Consider the following 24,820-nt stretch of genomic DNA (forward strand, 5'->3'; position numbering starts at 1 on the left):
GATCAGGTGGTTGGCAGTTCCAATCCCTGTGGTGGGGTGAGCTCCCATTGCTCGGTCCCAGCTCCTGCCAACATAGCAGTTCGAAAGCACGCCAAAAAAAGTGCAAATAGATAAATAGGTACTGCTCCGACGGGAAGGTAAAAGGCATTTCTGTGCGCTGCTCTGGTTTTGATGTTCCGTTGCGCCAGAAGTGGCTTAATCATGCTGGCCACATGACCCAGAAAACTGTCTCTGGACAAACGCCGGCTCCCTTGGCTCATCTGTGAAGCAAGATGAGCACCGCAACCAGAGTCGTCTGCGACTGGACTCAACTGTCAGGGGTCCTTTACCTTTTTAAATACCTGTTTAGGGATGCATTTCCTGACCCACTTTGTTTGATAAACTTTTTTGTTTAATAAAACTTTTCTCATTTGTTGATCAGATCCTGCCTGGGACTCTATATCATTACATTTTCCCCTCACACAAGTCCCCCACTAGATAATCTGTGGTAAATTGTAGAAATTCGTGTAATTGGTATACCGTGAGGTGGGTGCACTATATTTAATTGGGAACATTTAGCGGGAGTGGATCCACTGCATTATTAATTTGTAGTATTAAGTGGTGGGTCCGCTATATTTTAATGGCTTTTTTTTGGGGGGGGGCCTGGGAGAAAAGCAATGACAAACCTAGACAGCATCTTAAAAAGCAGAGACATCACCTTGCCAACAAAGATCCGTATAGTTAAAGCTATGGTTTTCCCAGTAGTGATGTATGGAAGTGAGAGCTGGACCATAAAGAAGGCTGATCGCCGAAGAATTGATGCTTTTGAATTATGGTGCTGGAGGAGACTCTTGAGAGTCCCATGGACTGCAAGAAGAGCAAACCTCTCCATTCTTAAGGAAATCAGCCCTGACTACTCACTGGAAGGACAGATCCTGAAGCTGAGGCTCCAATACTTTGGCCACCTCATGAGAAGAGAAGACTCCCTGGAAAAGACTCCCTGATGTTGGGAAAGATTGAGGGCACAAGGAGAAGGGGACGACAGAGGAGGAGATGGTTGGACAGTGTTCTCGAACATGAGTTTGACCAAACTGTGGGAGGCAGCGGAAGACAGGAGTGCCTGGCGTGCTCTGGTCCATGGAGTCACGAAGAGTTGGACACGACTAAACGACCAAACAACAACAACAACACGGCATAAAAACAAACAAACAGAAAACCCAGAACTGAAAGACTATTTCTGGGCAGTTCTACATTTCCTGACGGCTGTACAAAAAGGAGAGAACTGCCACAAGTGCCTTGCTTTAGAGGGATGAGAGTACGGGTAACTTCTTAGGCTTCTTTCTTTCTATGCAGCACATGCCCTGCTACCACTAACAACACTTTGTCCATGGAGAAATGAGTATCAACCCTTAAGTCAAAAATTGGTATCTCTGAATAGGCAGCATCAAGTTCACAAGCTACTTCCTGGGACTACTACGCATGGGTGCCATCCTTTTACACCCTTCATGATCACCCACCCTTGACACGGTTTTCTGTTTCTACAGGCAACTAGAAGGCTCAATAGCTAAAAGACACCCTAATTTGTTGTTGTTGTTTATTAAATTTATTGGTCTCTGGATCATGGTGCCCTCCAGATGTTGGAACTTCCATAATTCCTGACCACGGGCAGTGTGTGGCTGGGTCTGATGAGCACTGCAGTCCAACAGCTTCTCAAGAGCACCAGATTCACTACCCCAACATAGAGTATACAGCGTCAGCCTAGGATTGGAAAGATGCAAATTCAAATCCCAGTTAATACCATAGATACCCTCTTGGATGCCCTGATATTCATGCACACCTTTCCACCCCTGAGCTGTTTCAGTACATTTTGCTGTCTATAGAGAAGATGACGAACTAACAGCCATACTTCAACACTGCCAGCAAAATAGTGTCTTCCTACAACATCCAAGGGTAACAGGCTAGCTCAGGGGTCAGCAAACTTTTTCAGCAGGGGGCCGGTCCACTGTCCCTCAGACCTTGTGGGGGGGCCGGACTATATTTTGAAAAAAAGAAGAATGAATTCCTATGCCCCACAAATAACCCAGAGATGAATTTTAAATAGAAGGGCACATTCTACTCATGTAAAAACACGCTCATTCCTGGACTGTCCAGGGGCTAGATTTAGAAGGCAATTGGGCCGGATCCGGCCCCCAGGCCTTAGTTTGCCTACCCATGGTCTAGTTGATGGGGAAGAAGGTAAGACAAGGTGCACAGGGCTTAGTCCTCCAAAACGTAACAGGTGCTCCACACTCCCTGCCCTGTTCTACCTCTCTTCATACTCCTCTTCCATCACATTTCGGGTCATTTTTTGACATGCTGTTAAAATATATTTCATAAAAGACAGGTCTGGGGAAAATGTATGAGTATAATGTAAAGGGTAAATGTTTGTTGTTTCCGTTTCCTCATTGGTTGCTAAATGACTAACAAACCATTGTACAGTGGTACCTCTGGTTAAGAACTTAATTCGTTCTGGAGGTCCGTTCTTAACCTGAAACTGTTCTTAACCTGAGGTACCACTTTAGCTAATGGGGCCTCCCGCTGCCGCTGTGCCGCCGCCGCACAACTTCTGTTCTCATCCTGAAGCAAAGTTCTTAACCCGAGGTACTACTTCCGGGTTAGCAGAGTCTGTAACCTGAAGCGTCTGTAACCTGAAGCATCTGTAACCCAAGGTACCACTGTACTGGTTTTTGGAAGGGGGAATCTGTGTACCAACAGGGTTTAGACATCAACCTTGCAAAGTCACACAGTAGATGAAACAATTCACCTCTTGCCATTTGGATGGAGGTTCTTCTCCCTCTAATGTTTCCTGCCTCTGTTGTTGTCCTAAGCAACCTGCAAAGAACAGTTTGTGCCTGCGCCAGACCAATGAGATCATTTCAGTTATGTCCCCCAAGTGGAAGGAAGACAGTGTCTTATCTGAGATCATCATAGCCAATAATGCCTTTGTCAATAATGGACTGAGAAATTAATCAGCCTGGTGCTCTTTGCTGCAATGATTCATGCCTGCTTGCTTCTAAGGAAACAGGCTGCCTCTGCTAGCTGTAGATCAATTGGGGACTGGATTCTTTTTTCAGAGGAAGCTCCCTTAAAATGAGTCTATTCTTTTTTAAAAAAGTAATTTGCTTTTGTGACAAGAACAAGATAATGTATAACATCCAGAACATGAGGGTAACACATAGTTCAGACCATTGGGTGCATCTGTTTTACTGTAAAGCATTTGTTGTTCTTATGACCAGAATTCTCCTTTTGGGTTGACAGTGTCATCTTGTACAGTCATGCCACAGGAAGCCATGCGTTGCTGGTGGTTGCCAGTTCTGTTCCTTCCACACTATGTATTTTATTTAAAAATGCCATGTCACTTGAAACTTCCCTTTTGCCTTTTAAAATTCACCACTGTCTTTCACCTTGTGTCTCACTTTTTCCCCATCAATGCTGGTGCCATTCGGATAGCAAGTTGACTCAAATCTTTCCACCTTCTAGGTACTGTCAAGCCTGCAAATAATATAAAAATATTGCTCTATCTGGTTCAGTATTGTCTATACACAGACTGGCAGCATCTCTCCAGGGGTTCAGGCAGTCCTTTTTTTCTAAAAAAATGTTTAGGGGTACTCTCATTTCCTACTCATATTGAAATACTGCCCCTCAATGAGGCCAAACTTAGATTCACAAAATGTTTAGGGGTATGTGTACCCCTGTGCCCCCCCCCAGAAAAAATGCACTGGTTTCAGGCAAGGATATTCCCAGGTATACCACAGATATGTACTGCATATCTCTGTATATGTATGCTGTAGATCAGGGGTAGGCAACCTAAGGCCCAGGAGCCAGATGCGGCCCAATTGCCTTCTAAATCTGGCCCACAGACGGTCCGGGAATCAGCATGTTTTTACATGAGTAGAATGTGTCCTTTTATTTAAAATGCATCTCTGGGTTATTTGTGGGGCATAGGAATTCATTCATTTTTTCCTTCAAAATATAGTCCGGCCCCCCATATGGTCTGAGGGACGGTGGACTGGTCCATGGCTGAAAAAGGTTGCTGACTCCTGCTATAGATCGAACCTATCTTAACTAGTCCTCATTTCCCCTTTTCTTCATAACCACATCCCCTTTCTTGATGATAGTACATTATGAAGGGAAATGGTTGAGGGGTGTATGTGTGCCACAGTTGCACACATCTGCACACAGCCACCCACTGTGTTCCATTAAAAGTATACCTAAAATACTGAAGTTCTATAAGCTATGGAACTACTTCAGTTGAAAATATACAAGGCCTCAAGTCTGACTTTATTCTCTGCAACAGTACTGTAGTAATATTTGTGGGAACAGAGTACCTCGCAGAACAGTGTCTGAAGTTGCAATTCTAGACCCTTGCCTGGGAGTAAGCCATATGTAGGATTGCACTGCGCAAGACCGTTAGGATTGGTGCAACATAAAGCAGAGATGAAGAGTGAAGAACCTGAGCATAGGAGCCAACTCTTAGGGGTCATGGGGGCCTCCCCCAAAGTTGATAAGCATTGCCATACAATGGTGTGCATGGACCACATTATGTGATCAATTATGCAGGCATACCCTCCAACGTTTCTCAGATGAAAATAGGGACGTCCCATTCCATAATGATCATTTTACTAATTATACCCCATGCATCTTACCTGGTTGGCCCAGCCACTCTGGGCAGCTTCCAACATATATAAAAACATAATAAAACATTAAACTTTTTATAAAAAAACAACAACTTCCCTATACCGGATTGCTTCAGATGCCTCGGGAGTTGGCTAACTCCATACCCTCCAGCATTTCTTCAATGTAAATAGGGACATCCTAAGGAAAAGTGGGTCACTCCAGGATCAAATCAGAAACCAGGACACCTTCTCTCAATCAGGGATTTCCCTGGAAAATAGGGACACTTGGAGGGTGGGGCTTACCTGGGCCTCCAAATATTTTATTCAAGTTGGCAGCCCTGAACCTGAGTTGTATATTCTCTCTTTTTAGTCCTCCTTTCCATATCACTGCTGCTTTGCAGTCATCTCCACAACAGCCATGTGAGAGAAATCCATTAATCATCCCAGAGCTATATACAGCATTTTAAATGCCTGAGCCTAAAATTTTGCTGTTGCTGCTGCTCTCCCCCATTCTTGATTCTGACCTCCTCCTTTGAGGATATGCTTCAAGTTCAAATAGTTCCAGGTTTAATTCCACAGTATTATCTCTAGGTAGGCCCAGGAGAGATCCATGTCTACAACCCTGGTGACATGGGTTGCCATCCATTTTGCACAATACTGGGCCAGATGGAGGTCAATGGTCTGACTGAGTACTGTATACAGCATCTTCCTATATTGCCCATCTTCTGATGGACCTCATCAAGCAGAGAAGTTACTCCAAGAAGGCACTAAGCATATAAATTTCAGGCAATCCTTCTGTAGGATAGCATCACTTTGCCCAAAACAGTTCTGTTCTAGAACTCCACCAGAAAGTCTAGCCGAAGTTCACACTGTGGAAGAGATACTTGCTTGCTCCACCACTGCAGGGTATTGGACAGAAATAAAGTATTCACAGAGTCAATTTTATATCGGTGAAGCTATGATATACAGCTGATAAGCAGACTGACAAAATCCAGAAACGGCCAAGTGAGGCCCACCATTTCCATGAGGGATGATGCTCCATCTAAGCAAGTTCTGGTCAATCTTTGACCTTCCAGATGTTACTGAGCTACAACTTCCATCATCCCTGGACACTGGTTATGTTTGCTGGGTCTGGTGGGAGTTGCAGTTCATCAAAAACTAGAAGGCCAAAGGTTCACCACACCTGATTGCCTAGTGTGTTGCTGTTGCTCACTGAGAGGGAGAGGTGGTGTGGATGTCAGCATGGTGCAAACCCACTGGCAGAGCCAATCCAACATTTCTGCCAGTGCATGTGCACTGTGCCAATCGCCTTCCACCTCACCCCTCTACTTTCCAGCAAGCAACTGTAACCTACTTGCCAGGAAGCCTAGTGGCTTCGCCCCACCTGATGACCTACTTCTGCATCTGCAAAACTCCAAAACATCAAACCTGGAATTTCCACACAGCCATCGTGACTCATAACCAACAAGAGACCACTCATTCATTAGTCTCCTTTTTAAAGCTACTCTGCATACTGACTGAGAAATCTTTCTCCACACATGGACAATTTAGGTAGCCAAAACTGCAACATCCATATACAAAAGGATCAGCAGGCTTGGTTTGAAGGGGGCACAGGAGTGAGGAGAACTCTAAGGAGAGGAATCCAAACAGTCCAATAAGGATTAAGGATACAAAATGCTGACTGCCTTTTGCAGGAGCAGAAAACAAGAGAAGATGAAATGGAAGTATCCTCAAGGATGTTGCTGGCTGGTTGGATGGCAGGAACCCGGAACAGGCACATTCCACACTATGCCATTTTGTTGCAAGACCCTGTCTAAGTTAGCAGCCACCCCCATTGTGTGGCAGTGAATTCCATACATTAAATTATACTCCATGGCATGAAGTAATTTGTCTCTCCTAAATTGGAAGCCAAATGGTTTTACTTGATGACTCCAAGTTCACTATGCTTAAAAATCCTTTTCTCATATTGAAGGGCTATTCCTGCTCCCCATTTAAAATTGTCCCTTTGTTTCTCTGCTTAAGATAAAACGTAGATTGTGGATGAGCTTCTGAACAGCTTTGCTACTACAAAGTACAAAGGTACTTGCTTAATTTTGGGGCTAGACTTAACAGCAACCACTCAGTGCTGGTGGATGGGAAATGCAACTCTGCGGGGATCAAGAATTCTGAAGCTGAAACCAGGTCCATTTGGGGTGGGCAACACAGCTTCAAAGTAACAAATGTGAGATAAAACTACTCAATATCTTTCTAACCCTTCTGATCCCAGCAGTACAGTGGTACCTCAGGTTACATACGCTTCAGGTTACAGACTCCGCTAACCCGGAAATATTACCTCGGGTTAAGAACTTTGCTTCAGGATGAGAACAAAAATCTTGCAGCAGCGGCAGCATTAGGCCCCATTAGCTAAAGTGGTGATTCAGGTTAAGAAAAGTTTCAGGTTAAGAACAGACCTCCAGAACAAATTAAGTACTTAACCCGAAGTACCACTGTACTGTGATACAACCTGTTGGCCTCTTCAGCAGTAAATAGATCAGAGGCACATGTGACCCCACCACATCTCAGAAATCCTGAATATGATTGGTTGTATCCAGACTAAGTGAGTGGCACTTAGTTGCTACTGAAATCAGCTTAAGGCTGCATTCAAACATTCCCCCTCCCTCGAAGAATTATGAGCACTGTAGTTTTTTTAAGGGTTGTTAACATATCTCTTAGGGGTGATCTACACTACCCAGAATTCTTTGAGCAAAAGAAACTGCTTTGAATGCTTTAATGTGCATGGATTGTACACAGCCAGAGTCTCAATGATTGTAACAACTTTGGTGTAACGAGTGTGAGTTTGGACTCTGGAGGATCCAGCCCTACGCCTAGCAATTCAAAATCTGGTTGTTTTTCTAGTTGGAAACTGCTGTCTGTTGTACAGGAGATTATACTACAATTTTTAAGAAAAGGAACAGGATATTTTTCAATAATGACTTTATAAACCCCATGAATTCTAATGGAATTCAGTCTGTGAAAGAGGTCTGCTGCTTTATTTCATATCCTCACTGTGTGATTTGGTAAAACTCTCTCAAACTTTCAAACAGGAAGCACAGACACCATTTCCTCTGCATTTATTGTGGCGCAAACTGCGGGGAGGGGAGAATCGTCAGATATCGTGCCAAACAGGGCTTTAATGCAGCGTGCACAAAACAGGACTTCAAAGTGCTAAAATAGCTTTAAATGTGTAGTGAAGTTGGGGATCTGGAGCCAGAGACTAGAGTCCTACCTGCACATTTAAAGCAGAGTTGTTAAGGAGAGCCTATTCCATTCACAGATCTTCAATTCTCAGTTCCCTGGGAAGACAGGCCTGCTTTTAAACCACCCTGAGAACTGCAACTGTGGCAAGGGAAATAAGGGTCTCCTTACAACTCATAGCACCCCTAACCTCCCAGGATTCTTTGGGGGAAAGCCATGGCTGTTTATAGCAGTGCAATACCGCTTTAATTGTATGGTGCAGATGGGTCCCTAGGGCAATGTCAGCAGGATCTAGGAACCCTCTTCTGTTGTGAGACTTGCACAAATCTGTGAGTTTGTTGGGTCTTCGGTGAGAGCCAGCACTGGTGACAGTGAGAGATAGGATGCTGAGAGCTGTTTGCGGGGTGGGGGGGAAAGGGGCAGTTTGAGATGGAAGTTCCATCTCTGTGTATTCACATTCCTGGCTTTATTGTGCATTTTTGTAACCGTTGTTTCAGTTTACTGCAGACTGCTTAGGGACAGTTTAATATCTGAAGTGGTATAGGAATGGTCTAAATAAATAAATATTTGAGGCAACAAGTGGGGGGGGGTGCTGTTGCGCTCATGTCCTGCTGGGGGGGGGCGCGCGCTTCCTACAGGCATCTGGTTGGCCACTGGGAGAACAGGATGGGCCTGATCCGGCAAGGCTCTTCTTATGTCCTTGTGCCTTTACACCTGTGTGCGCGCGCATGGTGGTGGTTATAGTGGAGCAAAGAGCAATGACATGCAAGTAGCACATCATTCACACAGCAGCAAACAGACACAAAACAAAGGACAGTGATCATTCACAGCTGAAACAATGGGCCATCATCCTGGCATTATTAAGTTAATTCCACGGGTAATGTTGCTCCAACAACACGGATCTCCAGTCCTAGGGACTATTGTCTGCCTCCACTTTACCACCTGCTGGAATCTTAACTTCTCTCACCCCTGCTTATTTTCCCCCTCCTCCTTTTATTAACTAGGAAGGCAATGGCTTTTACAAAAGAGGACATGAAGGATTCTACAACCAGGGGAATGCAGAATTTGGAAACGCCTTAGACGCGTCTCTTTTTAATCTTAATAGTCCTAAGGTAGGAATTAACCTTTCAGGGGGCGGGGGAGCCTGGTTAGTATGCCGCAAAGTGAAGATTCGGGCAGAACATCACTTCACCAAAGCAACCCCCTCCTGCCAAATAAATTCGGGCTGGGGTAAATGAATAAAGAGAACGTTTAAAATTAAAATTCCTTGAACCATCTAACCCCTCCCCTCGGTTCGGAGAAAATAATAGTCGTCGTTTTATTTATTTTTTTGCCTTGAAGCAAACCTTCTCAAGGTGACTGCTCACCTTGGGATGAGAAACGCAGCAACGACCATCCTTTTTTCTGGACGGATGCCAGCCGCCCGGAGAAAACACCGCGGAAATTCATAGCGATTATTAATATCCTTACCTGCGGGAGTGCTGCTGCTGCTGCTCCCGACGTCCAAGACACCCCAAACCACCAGCAGGAGAAGGAGGCGAACGGAGTGCAACGCCACGAAGGCGCTCATACTTGCTTGCAGCCGGCAGAAGCTTCTGCAATAGCACTGCAGTGAGGTCTGGCCGCTTGCTCCGTTGCGCCCCGCCCGGCCGCTCCAGCTAGCAGCGCCTCGTTCTTTGAGAAGGGTGTTGCTCTGGAGCTGTACTAATAACGGGAGACTGACGTCAAGAGGAGCAACCAACCAGCGAATCGTCGAGCAGGTGCGAAAGGGAAAGTGTGGCCATCGCGCAGCTTTTTAGAACCGCCGAATCTTTCTATGAATGAATGAATGACTAGGGAGTGGTTAGACTCCCTATGTTCCAATCCTATGCATCCTTACTCAAAAGTAAGTTCCACTGGGTCTCCGTGTTAGGCTTTTCCCAGGTAAGTATGTTTAGGACTGCAGCCTGAGTGAATGGATGGGCTCACAAGAGATACAGAGCAAAGAGGAGCAACAGCACAACAATTCCAGGTGCATTAAAAAAAAAATCTAGGTTCACTAAGACAGATCTGGCCGCCACTAGGATACCTGTCTTTTATTATTATTATTATTATTATTATTATTATTATTATTATTAAGCTGCTCTTTTAGCATTTGGCTTTCTCAAAGTCTTAATTTGTATGTGATGGTAAAAGACTGGATTGGCAATGTTGCCACTGTATTGCGATTTTTGCAGCCATTTTGAAAGGACCTTGGTTCAAAAAAAAAAAAAATCAGGTTGTTTTTTTTTAATAAACCAAACCAAAATCACTTAAATCTGTTCAAAAAGGCTACCAGCAACTTCTTTCTGTTTTCTCTTTACAGTCATAGAGTTGGAAGGAACCTCTATGTCTAGTCTGACTTTTGTTTGTTTCTAGATTCAGGTATAATAATAATAATAATAATAATAATTTATTATTTATACCCCACCCCTCTGGCTGGGATTCCCCAGCCACTCTGATCGGCTTCCAACAAAAAATCTGCATGCACACAAAAGCTTATACCCAGAACAAACTTAGTTGGTCTATAAGGTGCTACTGGACATTATTATTATTGTTGTTGTTGTTGTTGTTGTTTGTTACTTTCTGAGTTTCATTTAGGCAGGAGAGGAAAAGTGACTAATAAATAGAAGAAGTAATAATAACCTGCATCTGCATTGCAGGGCACAATCAGTGTAGAATTACTGATCAATGGCCAACTACTTAAATAAATCCAGTGAAGGTTTTGTTATAGGACTGGGGGTTGGTTAAGCATCCCTTATCCATGACTTAAGAGTTGGCTGTATTGCCATAGACACAACTAACCAGTGATGCATTTAGAGGGAGATGGCAGGCATTGCCACCTTCTCACCTGGCTGGAGGCCACATCATCTGAGGTGTAGGAGAACAATAGACCAGGGACTATTTTTTGACTAGTCCCATTGAAAGCTGGGAAGACACAATGGCTTGACTTCTCGCTCTTTGCTGAACTCACCTAGAACTCCAATGGGGGAGGCAAAATCTGATCCTCTGGTGCTCAGCTTGAATATATGTGTAAATAAAACCATATTTAATAAAGACACCATAGCCATGGTGACTTTCATTCCAAGGAAATGAAAACAAAGGTATAAGCTGGTACCCCTGAAGTCTCTCACCACTCAGAGAAGTGTGTGTATCAGTACTTTTGCATGTATGGTTGAGGCACCACAGAACTAACCTCATAAGGTTATGAAGAAGAGCCCCTCTGGATTAAACAAAGAGAAATATTTTTCGTGGAATGCTCAGCCATATAAGCAGGGACTGAAACAGGACAGCAACACAAACACAAACACACCCCTCGACTCCACCAGCACTGTTTGTTTCCCATCAACAGGTATTTAGTGGCTCAGCAGTCTCTGGAGATAGCCATCCTGGCCATTGATTAACCAAGTCCCTTTGTCTTTGAATTAGCCTAATCCCCTGTTGATGCCTATTACATCTCCTGGAAGTGGAATTCCAGGCATTTATGTGGCTTGTGTGAAGATGTACTTCCTTTTGTCCTAAACCACCAATCTAGTGTAGTGGAAGAGGGAGATATATATTTTTCTAAACCCCCATCACAGAACCTCTTACAGCACAATCTTATATAGTAGTACCTCGGGTTACAGATACTTCAGGTTACAGACTCCGCTAACCCAGAAATAGTACCTCAGGTTAAGAACTTTGCTTCAGGATGAGAACAGAAATCATGCGGCGGCTGCACAAGGCCCCATTAGCTGAAGTGGTACCTCAGGTTAAGAACAGTTTCAGGTTAAGAATGGACCTCCAGGACAAATTAAGTTCTTCACCCGAGGTACCACTGTATATGTTTACTCAGAAGTAAGGCCCACTGAATTCAATTCCCATGAAAATGGGCAATTGTACCCTGTGCCATTTCTACTCCAAAAACTGGTGTCCCAAAATGCTTTCACTGTTCCCTGCTTTGTGATCGAGTCTCTTGTCTTGATCCACACTTTGATAATTTTGCTTGCTCTTTCCTGCATCTTTTGCAGCTCTAAAATATTCTTTTTTGGGGGGGGGGGGATGCACAACTTATTCCCCAAGTCACTCCATTATATAATTCTATAAAGGCATTGCAGTATTATTCCCTGCTATAATTTCAGCCTTATTTTTTTTATTATTTTTTCCTACCACTAAAGTTTTCATTGAGCTGTCCACCATGGTCTAAAAATTTTAAACACTTGATTTGATTTAGTTAATTAGTTAGTTATGAATGACATTTTGTATGCTGCTCCATAAAATGAGGCAGTGGTCTTCAGCTGGTGCATCGGGACTGCTATTGGCCTGCAGCCTAATCTAAAGTGGGTCATAATAGCAGCACTCCACCATATGATTTTTTAAAAAGAAAAGAAATGGGCTCTCAAATGTGTGCTCCAGTTAAACATGGGTCTCAGGTCTGAAAAGTTTGAAGAGTACTGATGTAAAGTACTCTGTGCAGCTAATTCCAGGGACTCAGCAGGACTAACCTTTAATGCTTGCTGTAAATGTCAGAGCTCAGCCGTAAGCATTCTAATATTAATAAAATAAGAATACCTCAGAGCATGCGCAGAGTGATTTTAACCTTCCTAATGAGATACACTTGTCTCACCCAGTTCATCTAGATCAGGCATCCCCAAACTAGGCCCTCCAGATGTTTTGGGACTACAATTCCCATCATCCCTGACCACTGGTACTGTTAGCTAGGGATGATGGGAGTTGTAGTCCCAAAACACCTGGAGGGCCGAGTTTGGGGAGTGCCTGATCTAGATCAATGGCTCCTAACTTTTCATTCCATTGCCCTCATGCTTGCAAAAACTCATGGAGGGGGGAGGCAGCAGATTTCAGCAAGAGTGAGAGGAAGCAGCAGAATTAGCCCTTTAGTGGGAGGGAGGCGGCTGAGGATTTCACTGGGTGATTTACAGAGTTTCTGTCTCCCAGTTGTTTCAAAGCAGCAGCAACAAAATAGCTTTTCTCACTAAAATTAGGCTGCTGAACAGGCTTAGCAGGAGTGGAATTTACATGAAAGCTTTGTGAACTCAGGGTACAGAACTGATAGCCTCTTCCCAGGCCCAGGGACATTTTGTTTAATTTCCAGCTCTGGTTATAGAGTTGGAAGGGAACCCAATCCCCTGCAATGCAAAAGTCACAACTAATCACAGGTTAATAGACCTTGAAGGTTCTAGTGCTAAATGTGCATTCTCTTCAGCTGTCTTGTCTCTCTTTAGCTGTGAAGCCAATCACACCAAATGATGCTGAGGTCTGCTCAGCCCTGCTCAACCTGGACGCGGCTGGAAGTGGGCAACTTGGCCTTAGTCTGGAACTCAGCACAACCTGCCTCTCTCTGCCTCCTGCCATATGCACAGCCGGTGATGCACAACTCGGTTTCATGTTGTGTAGAGGTTAGAGTGTCGGACTAGGACCCTGGGAGGCCAGGGTTCAAATCCCACTCATCCATGAGGCCCACCTTGGACTAGTCACTATCTTTCAGTCTGAGCTACTTGCAGCTTGTGTTCTTGTGTGGATAAAATGGAGAGGGGAGAAGCTTGTGCATCACCTTCGGAAAGGTGGTCGTAAGTGTAATAAGTATGCAAGCAAACATTCACAGTAAAGTCTGGCAAGTACAGTGGAAGCTCAGGTTGAGAATGTGATCCATGCGGGATACAGGTTCATAACCAGCAGTGTTCGCAACCCGTGTCTGCACATGCGTGGGTTGCACTTTGGCACTTCGGCGCATGCACAAAGTGCAATTCCCCCCCCCCAAAAAAAAACCAGTAGCAATTAATGGCAGATTTATTTAAAATCCAATAAAAAGAACTTGGTCTAGTGATACCAGCTTTTCATAGTTATTTACATTTCCTTTTTTAAAAAAGTTTTTATTGTTAAAATAATTCAGCATTGATACACACATATTGTGAATATACAAGCATACAAACATACATTTCATACAATCCTTTAAAATATTCAAACATACCTACACTCAGTCCCACAGATAATTCCTTTTCCCATCACCATCCACCACAATTTAGCACTTCTGCGCATGCACGACCTCCAAAACCCGGAAGTAACCCGTTCCTGTACTTCCGGGTTTCGGCGGTCCGTAACCCAAAAAAATGCAACCTGAAGTGGCTGTAACCCGAGGTATGACTGCATTCCGAGCACTAAATACATTGTAACATAAAAGCAGAATAATGTTTCCATCCATTCTTTTTGACCCCTTACCATACCAGTGCATACCCTCCACAGTGATGGACTTTAGTGTTAAAGTTTTGCCTTTGCAATCAATGGGTCATGAGTTTGCACAAAAATACCTTCAAGCAAGCACTTAAGGTTCTTTCAGACCATTTTTGTTTTGAAATTCCAAGGCAACGTGGAACCATTCAGACTTTTATTTATAAGCATAATCCATTAAACCCCACATTTTGGCATCCAGTGGTGTCAGCCTCTTGTGGCATCGAATATACAAGGAGAGAAGCAGTGACTAAAGAACAAAGCAAACCTAAAAGGAAAGGATTATATAGAAAAGAGAAGCAATTAAAAACATCTAAACCAGGGATTAAAAATGGCTGAGGACCAAATTCAAAGGCCCATTAAAGGTCCTGGAAGCCTTCCCATGCAGTCCTAGGGGTATAAAACATCGACAAGCCTTTTAAAGGAAGTTGAATTGCAATCCCTATAAACAGTGCTATTTTTCAGCTGGAGGATGTCAGAGTGCAGTTCCAGCACCTCTCAGGTGTGCACCATTGTAGGCCACCGCTCTTCTTGCCCACTTCCTGCCCAAAATGAACATTTCAAGTCAAAACAGAAGCTGGCCAGCATGTCGAAATTATATATATATATATATATATATATATATATATATATATATATATGTATATATATTTGTCCAGTAGTACCTGGTCTCTAAGGTGCTAATGGACATTTATTTTATTTTATATACAGTGGTACCTCAGGTTAAGTGCTTAATTCATTCCAGAGGTCCGTTCTTAACCTGAAACTGTTCTTAACCTGAAGCACCACTTTAGCTAATGGGGCCTCCTGCTGCCGCCGCGCGATTTCTGTTCTCATCCTGAAGCAAAGTTCTTAACCCGAGGTAATATTTCTGGGTTAGCGGAGTCTGTAACCTGAAGCGTATGTAACCTGAAGTGTATGTAACCCGAGGTACCACTGTATATATTTTGACTGCGTCAGACCAACACGGCTACCTACCTGAATCTGGCCAGCATGTATGAGTCCGAACTTCCTTTAGACTCTACCTAGCTCCTAGCTAGCTGCTCCTAGCCATGAATGGTCAAGCTATGGGGCACAACCAATTTGTATTTCCTTTTCAATTTGTCTCCCATGTAGCAGCTTTAAGCTTTCCAGTGGCTTTAAGCTTTCCAGCCAGGCCTCTACGTGAGGAGGAGGAGGAGAAGAAGAATAAGAATTTGGATTTGATATCCACTTTATCACTACCCTAAGGAGTCTCAAAGCAGCTAACCATCTCCTTTCCCTTCCTCCCCCACAACAAACACTCTGTTAGGTGAGAGGGGCTGAGAGATTTCAGAGAAGTGTGACTAGCCAAGGTCACCCAGCAGCTGCATGTGGAGGAGCGGGGAAGCGAACCCGGTTCACCAGATTACGAGTCCACAGCTCTTAACCACTACACCATGCTGGCTCCTTCTGAGGGCCCTTCTGAGCTTCCCTAGCCATCCACTTGAATCTAAGAGAATGTGGGAGGTGGGGGCACTTTTATTTGACCTACTCCAGAACCAGGGGCAACCCCCCAAAAAGCTAGGGAGACAGTGTTATAAGAATGAGCAGGGTTTTTTTTACTTCTTTCAACAGCTTGCCATAGTTTTTAGCACCTCTATGGTCAGTGAACACGACTGTTGTCAAACCGGCATCTGTTCAGGGCTGCCCTGAGTCGCCTGGTGATTTACTGTAATAACTTCATGGTGAGTTCCTGCACCTACTTTTCTTGAAGAAAAAAAGCACTGCCTATAAACAAATATATAGTAAGTAGTCAAGGAAGGCAGACTGGATTGATGCAATTTAATCACGATCCTCATTTAATTCCCTCCCATACAATGAGATTTACTCTGTTCCTAGACATCCTCAGTTTAATCTTGAGGGCATCTTCAGGATGTGTGGTGAAGCTTGGGCCTCATGCAGGGTTTAGGGCCGATGCAGCTAATGTTCAGTCCCATTCAGCAAGTGTACAAGCCAAGGATGATGGGAGTTGTAGCCCACTAAAATTGGGGCAGTTTGGTTACCAGAGATTGAGGGTCAAGGTCAGTCCATAATGCATACAGTGTTGGTGCTGACCTTTAAAGCCTTAAACGGCCTCAGTCCAGTATATCTGAAGGATCGTTTCCACCCCCATCGTTCTGCCCGGACACTGAGGTCCAGCACCGAGGGCCTTCTGGCGGTTCCCTCACTGCAAGAAGCGAAGCTACAGGGAACCAGGCAGAGGGCCTTCTCGGTAGTGGCGCCCTCCCTGTGGAATGCCCTCCCACCAGATGTCAAAGAGAACAACAACTACCAGACTTTTAGAAGACATCTGAAGGCAGCCCTGTTTAGGGAAGCTTTTAATGTTTGATGTAGTACAGTATTTTAATATTTTTTTTGGAAGCCGCCAGAGTGGCTGGGGAAGCCCAGCCAGATGGGCGGGGTATAAATAATATATTATTATTATTATTATTATTATTATTATTATTATTATTATTATTATACAAAAAACAAAAAAAAGATATTTGAATGGATAAAAGTTGCATCTTCTTCAATTTACCTATGATGACAATATCTGCCCTCCCTTCCCCACAGGTGGGCGGGGTTTGCGGCACAGAGCGGGGCTCACCTTTGAGCCACCCTCAGCCAGGGAGGACAATGGACGGAAGGACGGGGGTGGGCCTAAGGCCAAAAGAAAAGAGGCTGACTCCATTGTCCAAGCCTCTTTTGCTGTTCTTCCTTCCAGGATCGCTCACCCACCCTCCCTCAAATTAATAATTTCTTGCCTCCGTAATTTCATCCTAGGTCAGCGGTCTTCAAGTTATTGATTCTTTCCTTACAGGCTAATATTTTGCATTCCAGGTCAGCAGGCGCTGCTGCGGTCGTAAGATGGTTGCTGTATTCAGAACCGGGAAGGAATTTTCCCTACATTTGCAGGTTTTTGCCTTCCCTGTAGCATTTCGTCAGAAATTTGACGAAAGCAAATACATTATTGTCCTGAAGCTATCTTGTTTAAGCCACCTAGTGGTGAAAAGGCAGAACAGTTATTTAGCCACTCACCTATGAGGAAAGGTTGGCGTGTTTGGGACTTGAGCCATGATAGAAGTTTATAAAATCCTGCATGAATAGAGAAAAGTCTCTAGAACTCACAGGAATACAGTGAAGCTGAATGTTGGGAGATTCAGGACAGATGAAAAAAAGAAAGTACAGTGGTACCTCGGGTTAAGTACTTAATTCGTTCCGGAGGTCCGTTCTTAACCTGAAACTGTTCTTAACCTGAAGCACCACTTTAGCTAATGGGGCCTCCTGCTGGCACCGTGCCGCCGGAGCACAATTTCTGTTCTCATCCTGAAGCAAAGTTCTTAACCTGAAGCACTATTTCTGGGTTAGCAGAGTCTGTAACCTGAAGCGTATGTAACCTGAAGCATATGTAACCCGAGGTACCACTGTACTTCACACAGCACTTCGTGAAACCACAGAGCTCACTCCCACGCAAGGCAGTGATAGCTACCAACTTGGGTGGCATTAAAAGAGAATTAGACAAATTCATGGATGATAAGTATGGCTATCCTCATGGTCAGCCACAGAGTGCTTCTGAATAGCAGAAGAAGAAGAGTTTGGATTTGATATCCTGCCTTTCACTCCCCTTCAGGAGTCTCAAAGCGGCTAACATTCTCCGTTCCCTTCCTCCCCCACAACAAACACTCTGTGAGGTGAGTGGGGCTGAGAGACTTCAGAGAAGTGTGACTGGCCCAAGGTCACCCAGCAGCTGCATGTGGAGGAGCGGAGACGCGAACGCAGTTCCCCAGATTACGAGACTACCGCTCTTAACCACTACACCACACTGGCAGCTGCTGGAAACTGCAGGAAAGGGGTTTGCTGAGCTTGCCTGCTAGGATGATATGAATATTCAATCCAGACCGACTGAAGCTGATTTGGAATTTATCTGAAATCCCTCGGGTAGGAGTGGGCCACATCATCCACCCTTCCAAGGGCCAGCATGGTCAGTGTATTTGCAAACAAACACACTTCATACACATCCCTCATCCACAGGTATGCAAACACAAACCATTTTCTCCCTCTCTGTCCCTTCTTCCTCTCACACTCAGGTTAGCCACTCCTGCCTCAGGGCACCATCAAAGTGAAGTCCCATTATCTCCATGGAAGAGTTAAGTACTGCTTACATTTATCTTGCTGAAATGGGACTTAAGGGAAGGAGGAAAGATGCCTTGAGAGCCTTATCTTCCACTAAATGGGGGGATATAAATTAAGTAGGTAAATTAGTAACTAAGAGACCAGGATGCTGGCCTAATGAGGCTTTGGCTTGATCCAGCAGGACTCATCTTAAATTAAAAGTTCAGAATTCACTTTGGGCAGATTGCACCCCTGGAGTATCAATTTATACCCACATTGGACAAAACTGATTAATTTGTGGAGATCAGCAGACCCAGGTTGTGGAAGATGAGTCTTACCCTGGGTAAACCCCTTTCATGATCACACATGGGCAGAATTGATTGCCTGAGTCCTCAGTCACGTCCGCACGCTCCTCTTCACCAGGCTCCCCCCCAGGAGCTGCATTTTCTTAATGGTGCTGAGAGTTCTTAGGATGATATGAAAGAAAGTACTGAAGACCAGTACTTTTTTTCTGGGGGTACACAGGGGTACGCATACCCCTAAACATTTTGTGAAGCTTAGTACTTTTGTCCATTTACTGTATTTATTTTTCCTGATCTGAACTATAAAATGGTGATTTTCTTGAGTCAAAATGAGATTACGGTGGTACCTTCGTTGTCAAACTTAATCCATTCCAGGAGTCTGTTCGACTCCCGGAACCATTAAAAAACCAAGGCGTAGCTTCCAGTTGTCTGCAGGAGCTTCCTGCACTTGACTAGAAGCTGCGTCGGATGTTCAACTTCCGAAAAGCGTTCGCAACTTATTTCTGGGTTTGCGGCGTTCTGGAGCCATTTTGTTCAGGAGGCAAGCGGTTCGAGAACCAAGGTACCACTGTACCCCTAAACACTCTCTCTCTCTCTCTCTCTCTCTCTCTCTCTCTCTCTCTCTCTCTCTCAGCACTGCTGGAGACTCCCCATGCCTAAGTGAGTCCTCTGAATCAGAGTCCTCCTTGGGGTAACACTGGGACATGTTACTTAACTTCATTTATTTATTATTCATAACAATATTTGCGGGCGGCAATTTCATAAAAGACCAAAGCGGTTTACAGCAATTATATGAAGCCAACTGGGGAACCTTGTGCCAGTCAATGCCTAACCTACCTCACAAGGTTATTGTAGGAATAACATAGGGAGGAAAACCCCAAGGATTGTGGTCCTTGGAGGAAAAGGTAAGATATAAATTTAATAATAAATAAATAGTACAATAAAAACCACACAAATTTTTTTAAAAAACAGTACACCAGCTGACTACTAGAGAAAATGGTGTGTGTTTTTTTAACCGTTTAAGCATCTAATAGTTTATTGCTAAACAAGTCAATAACATACGAAAGTCTCTACTAAGAATAGAAGTGTTTCTTGATTGTTTGCATAACCCTGTTGGCAAAGAAGAGTTTTCAGCAAAAGTTTGAAAGTTAGGAGAGAGGGTTCATTCCACAGGACTGGGGTGATAAAAACTAAAGGCTTGGTTCCATGTCAATGTCAAATGAACCTCAGAAACTTTGAAACACCAGTAATATTGGTGTTGTGGGGATGAAGGACTCACACACACAAACACAAAGGTTCCACCCATCATGGTGAGGCTGAACCCTCGAGTGAGGAACTAGGGCATGGGTGCCCAAACTTTTTTCAAAGAGGGCCAGATTTGCTGAAGTGAATGTGCGTGAGAGCCGACCAAAGTTGTTGAGCTATTCTTAGGATTGAAGTTGTGAGGGTTGGGTTTTTTTACAATTTTATCCCTGCCACGGGGGCTGGATTGAATTGACCAGCGGGCCAGATTAGGCCCCCGAAATGGACTTTGGATATGCCTGAACTAGGGTGAGGCCAGCGGGTTCAGAGGATCCTCTTTGTTGTGAGAGTTTTTGTGGTGACCTGTGAGTTTCTTTGGGCCCTGCCTGGGTGGAGTCCTGGGTGAGAACAAGGAGGCTTTCATACAGCAGCCCATAAACAACTGACTTTTATGGCAATGTTGACGATTCCAGTAGCTCAGGAAAGTTTTTGATATCTGGGGGTACAAATTACCCATAATTTGAACAAGTTGTATCAGTCTAACTTAAAGATATTTTGTACATCAAGCAGTATAGAAAAGTTACTTGGCTAGAAACATATTTTTTTGAAGGAGAAACCTGAACAATAGATTTTCTCTCCCTCTCTAGCAGCTTTACATATTAGCTCCAGGAGGGCTTCCAACTCTTTAATTAGCTGCAAGAATCCTTTCAGGGGACTCCTCCCATCTTGCTGCTGCATTTCCCTAAATATTCCTTTGATCAATGCTTGACCTGAAGAAGTCTTGGCTCCTGCACAACAGTAGCACATCTTAAGAAAAAGAAGAAGAAACCAGAACAATCTTTCTTCAGCAGAGAGTACCCTCTGGCAAAGTAAATGCCGATTAGAGAGCAGACAACAGACCTTGTGTGGCTGGCAGCCTCCACACCCTATAATGAGCCATTTGGTGATAAGAGAGACTAGGGAAGTTTGGCTTTGGGTCAGACTGGAGTCAGGCAGCCAAATGCACTATTTCCTTGAACAATGTGTGGATGGCAATGATTAGACAGGCTCCATAATTTTACTGTTTTCAATACCTGCTAAAAACTCTTCTGGTTTTTTGTTTTGTTTTAATTTATTCATGTATATTCATGTACTGTATATTCATTTTTTAAAACTGTTTTATTTTCATCTGCCTTTGGATCATTTTATTAGGCCTTATTAGTGTTTTTAGAGTCTGTAGATTTTATAGTACTTATGAATAATTTCTGTAATTTTATGTAAATGGCCCAGAGAGTTATTTTTACTGTTATTAAGCAGTATCTAGAGCATAGGAAGATACTGAATCAGACCATGGGCCCATTTAGTTCAGTCCTGCCGCAACTTTTCAGGGTCTCCAGCCCAACCTGGAGAATGAACCTGAGACCTTCACTATGCAAGGCAAGGCTGGAAAAAGAAACTGGAAGGGAGAGGAGATGTGATGGACTCCCTACAAGGCTGGCTCAAGACATTTTGGCACCTGAGCCAGTGTGGTGTAGTGGTTAAGAGTGGTGGACTCGTAATCTGGCGATTCCCCGCTCCTCCACATGCAGCTGCTGGGTGACCTTGGGCTAGTCACACTTCTTTGAAGTCTCTCAGCCCCACTCACCTCACAGAGGAAGGGAAAGGAGAATGTTAGCCGCTTTGAGACTCCTTCGGGTAGTGATAAAGCGGGATATCAAATCCAAACTCTTCTCCTCTTCTTCTTCATCATCACAAAATGGCGGCCTCCTCCCCACCAGGGAAGAAGGGATGAATGAAGATCTACATCAGTAACAAGGGGGGAAATACAAGATCTACACTGTGAATTGGTTCATCATTTGCTTTGTTACTGTTAGACCCCCACCTTTCTTCCACCATGAAACCCCAAATGGGATTCACCCATCCAGACCCTAGACCCAAATCTGCTTCACTTCAGCAAGTATATTTTTAATGCATAACAAAAGTAATAAACAAGTGAGCTCTTATGAGGAAGAAGGGTGAGTCAGAGTGTTGCCTCTGCCTCCCAAGCACTACGGAATTGACAGGCTATTAACTAGGGTATTCAATAAATAATGATTTGCACTTTGCACTTGCCCTTCATCTTGAAACTCTTGTGTTAGTTTGACAGCCCAGGAACCTCTTTGCAAGAAGTGAGTATTGCTAAAAGCTCTCTTCTCCCTACTGCTGGTTGAATCTCTGCATATTTTCATTGGCAACTACATCACGAAAATCCCCCCCCCAGCCTACTGCCATGCACCCACCTTCTCAATCAAGCTTTCCTCTTTGTGTGGTTTATAGGCTGCATGCCCCATTAGCCCAAGGATGCTGCAGGCCCTTATAAGCTGTGTTAATGGGGAAGGAGATGTCTATGGCGGGAGGGGGGGTGTTATTCAAATAGCATTGTAAGTTTATGGTGAAGTGAGGGGATGGCATAGTCTGAGTTCATTTGACTGGATGTTATCCACTTGATCAGGTGTTTTTTTATTATTTAATAAATTATTACTTGTGGTTTTTTGGGGGTACTAGTACAGCTAGCTAGTACAGATGGCTGATGAGTTCATGATGTACAAAATGATGGCGTGTTTGGTACCGTAAAAAGAAAACAACAACAACAAGAAGAAGCTATGTATATGTCCTGTTCAATCAGGCTGTGTGTTTTAAAGACAACTTCTCCAAATAAATGACTTTATCTGCTTCCTGTAGCCAAACCAAAATAAAAAAATGAGTCTCAGCTATGCAGAGAATTTCCCCAATAAAGGCATAATGCGATATTTATTACTGCAATACTTAATGGAATTGGGTAATCCATCAGTAGGCAGATTAAAACAAAGATCAGTTGCTTGACTATACATTTGAACTGGGCTCCCTTACTAACAAATGAGAGTTAAATATATTGCATAAGCTGAATTTAACTCCTAAGGGAGGGGGATGGAAGGAAATAATGTAGTTCAGGAGAGATGTTCAAAGTGAGTTGAAGACATATATTGCCACTACCCCTAATCGCTAATTATGTTTTATCGTTTATTGGAAGTATTTTTTAAAAAATCATGCCTTCCCATTTTTACAACAAATCCCATCAGCCCCAGCCAGCACGGCTATATCGGATGTGTCTGATGGGAATTGCAGTCCAAAAGATCTGGAGGATACAGTGTTTGAGAAGGCTGGTATATGGAATATAAGCTGTGAATAAAAAATATATATTCAAGCAACTATGGGCCCCTTCAGATGTGCACCATGCATGAATGACACAAGCACACCACACAACATGCGCACACGGTGTGTGCATGTCACTATGGAATATTGAAGGGGCTCGACCCCCTTCTTGAAAATTTCAGGGGGTCCTCTACCCCCCTAGATGGCACCCCTGATACAGGTCTAGGTTATGGGGAAAATATGTGGGCATGGAATGGGGGGGGGTTCTGTTGTGCATTGCAGGCAGAAATCAACAGATCAGGTTGTTTTTTAAATGATCCTATATCAGGATTGTAGATTTCTGACCAAAATATAGTTTGCTAGAGTCACCATGATTCTATGCATTCTTATTATTCAAAATACTGCTTAGATCCCAAATAGAATTCTTAGTAGTTTACACAGAGTATAAAAGCTAGTTACGGAAACATTAAAATACAAACATCCATATTTAAAACAGACAATAAAGCCATCTCATTATAACAACACAATGGCAGAAACAGGAAGCTCAGCTCAAAGTGATCAAGGGAATGCCTGTATAAGCAGGCTCATCTTCAAAAGATTCATTTAAAAGGTTGCATGACCTGGAAAGGCCTTTCCCCCTTCACCTAAAATGACTAGCACATGAGTGAATCACCACATGGTGGCAGTGAAGGGGTATCCTCTACTCAGGTTTGGGGGAAGTCCAGGTTACATGAAGCTGGCTGCAAGCCATGCAGCGCCTTCTCTGCTCCAGCAGAAAGATGTTGTGACCAGGCAGGGTGAATTAAGGGAACAGAATTGCCTTAAAGACAACCCAGATTCCTGACTCCTTTCGCTTCACCTTAGATTCGGACCTTTACTGCAGAAGTGCTGAAGACTGGAAACTGCCTGAATGGTCTGACTAGCTCAGAACTGTCTATTCTGTATGGCAGTAGCTGCTTATCTTCAGAAAAAGGTCTCTGTGTGGAGATGCCAGGGATCAAAGCTGAGACCTTCTGCATGCAAGGCAGATGGTCTACCACTAAGCTGTGGGCTGCCTCTACAGAGCTGTAGAGTTGGAAGGGACCACAAGAATAATCTCATCCAACCTCCTGCAATGCAGGAATCTTTTGCCCAATGTGGGGCTCAAACCCCTGACCCTGAGACTAAGAGTCTCATAATCTACCAGCTGAGCTGTGTTGGACCCCAGCTCCTCTCTGACCCAGCCAACATGACCAATGGTGGGGATTGCAATCAGACAACAGATGGAGGAACACAGGTCCCTCATTCATTCTCTATCCCATTCATGCTATTCATGCAGTTAGCAATTGTGTGAAGGGCTTTTTTTCAAAGTAAATTGCAAGCATAGGGGTCCTGATCTGGACTGGGGCTCTAGCATGCAGGCAGTTGGAGAGGGGCTTTCACCCTTTGCTTCCCCACTGTGGTCCTGCTCCAGATCACCCCTGGCATGCCTGCTACAGTATCTGCAGGGTGTAAGTGTGTGCATGCGAGGGCGAATCTCTACTGCAGGGGGTCAGCAAACTTTTTCAGCAGGGAGCCACTGTCCCTCAGACCTTGTGGGGGGCAGGACTATATTTGAGGGGGGGAAATGAACGAATTCCTATGCCCACAAATAACCCAGAGATGCATTTTAAATAAAAGGACACATTCTACTCATGTAAAAACATGCCAATTCCCAGACCGTCCGTGGGCCGGATTGAGAAGGCGATTGGGCCAGATCCAGCCCCCGGGCCTTAATTTGCCTATCCATGTTCTACTCCCCTCCATACCAGAGTACTGATCTTGAGCAAGCCAGTGGCTAATTGCACAAATAGGTTTTTCATCTGGTTCAGCCTCTAGTCTACATATGAACAAGAATGAGTTGGGGTGGAGGAAGAACCACAT

At 44.1% G+C, this 24,820-nt stretch overlaps 1 protein-coding gene across 2 annotated transcripts in view; it reads right to left on the reverse strand.

Annotated features, from left to right (window-relative positions):
• EMB (embigin) overlaps positions 1-9,540 on the reverse strand; it is a 28,573-nt gene extending 19,033 nt beyond the window's left edge. Inside the window, exon 1 of one of the 2 annotated variants that reach the window (XM_083576257.1) lies at positions 9,339-9,540. In XM_083576257.1, the coding sequence (XP_083432383.1) occupies positions 9,339-9,438 (100 nt within the window). In that variant the 5' untranslated portion in view covers positions 9,439-9,540. The remainder of the gene's footprint in view (positions 1-9,338) is intronic. The other variant, XM_083576258.1, reaches the window with a different exon arrangement.
• Between the last annotated feature and the right edge of the window lie 15,280 nt (positions 9,541-24,820).

Source organism: Podarcis filfolensis, assembly GCF_964270895.1.
Source record: "Podarcis filfolensis genome assembly, chromosome: 11".
Classification (NCBI taxonomy): domain Eukaryota; kingdom Metazoa; phylum Chordata; class Lepidosauria; order Squamata; family Lacertidae; genus Podarcis; species Podarcis filfolensis.